The following is a 1502-nucleotide window of genomic DNA, read 5'->3' as shown; positions in this document are numbered from 1 at the left end:
AGGTTTGTGGCCCGAAGATGGGCTGCCGCCCCGGGTGCCGGCGCAGCGCTGTGGGCTGAGCTGCCCCGCCGGCCCCCGCGACGTGCGTGGCGAATCCCTAGGGACGTCACAGAGAATCGTAGGATGGGGGGAGTTGGGAGGGGCCCAGCAGGATCGTCAGGTGTCCGGCTCCTGTCCCCCGTGTAGGGCACCCCAAGAATCACACCATGATCTGGAGCTCGGGCAGGTTTGGTGCTGTGACCGCTTCCCCGGGGAGCTTGTTCCAGTGCTCAGCCACCCTCTGGGTGAAAAACCTTTCCCTGATCCCTAACCTGAACCTCCCCTGCTTCCTGCCAGCTCCCCAAGTCCTGCTATTGAATGGAAAACAGGTAAAACTTTTGAGCTGCGGGGACGGTGCCACCAGCTCCGCGCAGGGCGTGTGGCTTTTCCCTGTTGCAAACCCCGTTTGCTCCGTCTTCTCCAGCATCCACTGCTGGGCTGGGAGGTGGAAGTCCCAGCCCCCGTTTCTGGCTTTCCTCTGTTGCATCTGGACTTTTTAAAATGCAGCCAGTAGCTTTTCCCAGTCCGGTGAAGCCACACTAAATCTAAGCACTGCTCCAAGTATTAGTGCTGTTACTTGGTCATGAGCAATAAAGTACCAGAAGCATCCCAGGGCTGTAATGCCCAGATGATACAGGCTGAAAGCAAATCCCTGCCCAGCTCCCATCTACCTCCATGAAACCTGCTGCTAGGAACTAGCTGGGCTGGATTTTCATTTACTTGCTCAGCTCTCTTTTTGGCTCCAAAGCTGGAAGATTACCCTTGGGTGCCTTTAACTGTTTTACTCCTCTTTTAGACCTCTTAAAATAATGTGAAGCAGCTGTTGTGTAAATGAGAGCGAGTTCCCCTCTCTCTCTTCTTTTCCAATCATCAACATGTCTTACAGCAGCACCAAAATGTTCTCCACAGCAGTTTGGGAGCAACGGGAAAGTGCAGTAATTCCGCCCCCCCCCCCCCTGGAGACTAAAACCTCTCATTAAAAGTCATCGTGTTTACCCAAACAAGAGATGCTTTTGCAATAGCAATAATCACAAGTGTCTCTTCACCCCACAGAAAAAGAGAATGGCAGTGAAGTGAGGTGACTTGCTCTGGAGTGCTCAGCAAACCAGGGCTGGATTGAGTTCTCCTCCAACCTGATCAACACACTTCTCCCCAGGCTGCTCTCAACAACTCCTGATGCACAAACCAGCACACAGCCAAAGACAAGTGGTGTGTTTCTCCAGTGTCCTGTCCACACCCCTGCACACTGGGCTCTTGGCACAGCCCTGCCACACTTCAGCAATTCCTACGTGCAGGAACCTTCCCAGGGAACCACTGCCTGGAAGCACAATAAAGAGCAGCTCTGAAGCTGCTCTACCCCAACAAAAAGGGCAAAAGGAATCACACCTAGACCTTATCCATGCCCAGTGAGCATGAGAGCAGAAAGGGAGACTCTAGTCTCACAATAAAAATCTTTACCACGG

General features: G+C 53.2%; 1 protein-coding gene across 1 annotated transcript in view; it reads right to left on the bottom strand.

Moving 5' to 3' along the window:
- Window positions 1–526, bottom strand: part of ADRB1 (adrenoceptor beta 1) — a 2842-nt gene extending 2316 nt beyond the window's left edge. The window contains 1 exon segment of the mRNA XM_010007939.1: window positions 376–526. Coding sequence (XP_010006241.1) covers window positions 376–526 — 151 coding nt within the window.
- Window positions 527–1502: the final 976 nt, after the last annotated feature.

The sequence above is a fragment of the Chaetura pelagica genome, unplaced genomic scaffold (genome assembly GCF_000747805.2).
Source record: "Chaetura pelagica isolate M959 unplaced genomic scaffold, ChaPel_1.0 scaffold531, whole genome shotgun sequence".
NCBI classification, from domain to species: Eukaryota; Metazoa; Chordata; class Aves; order Apodiformes; family Apodidae; genus Chaetura; species Chaetura pelagica.
The sequence above is the reverse complement of the archived record's forward strand: the minus strand, read 5'-3'. Positions and strand labels throughout refer to the sequence as shown.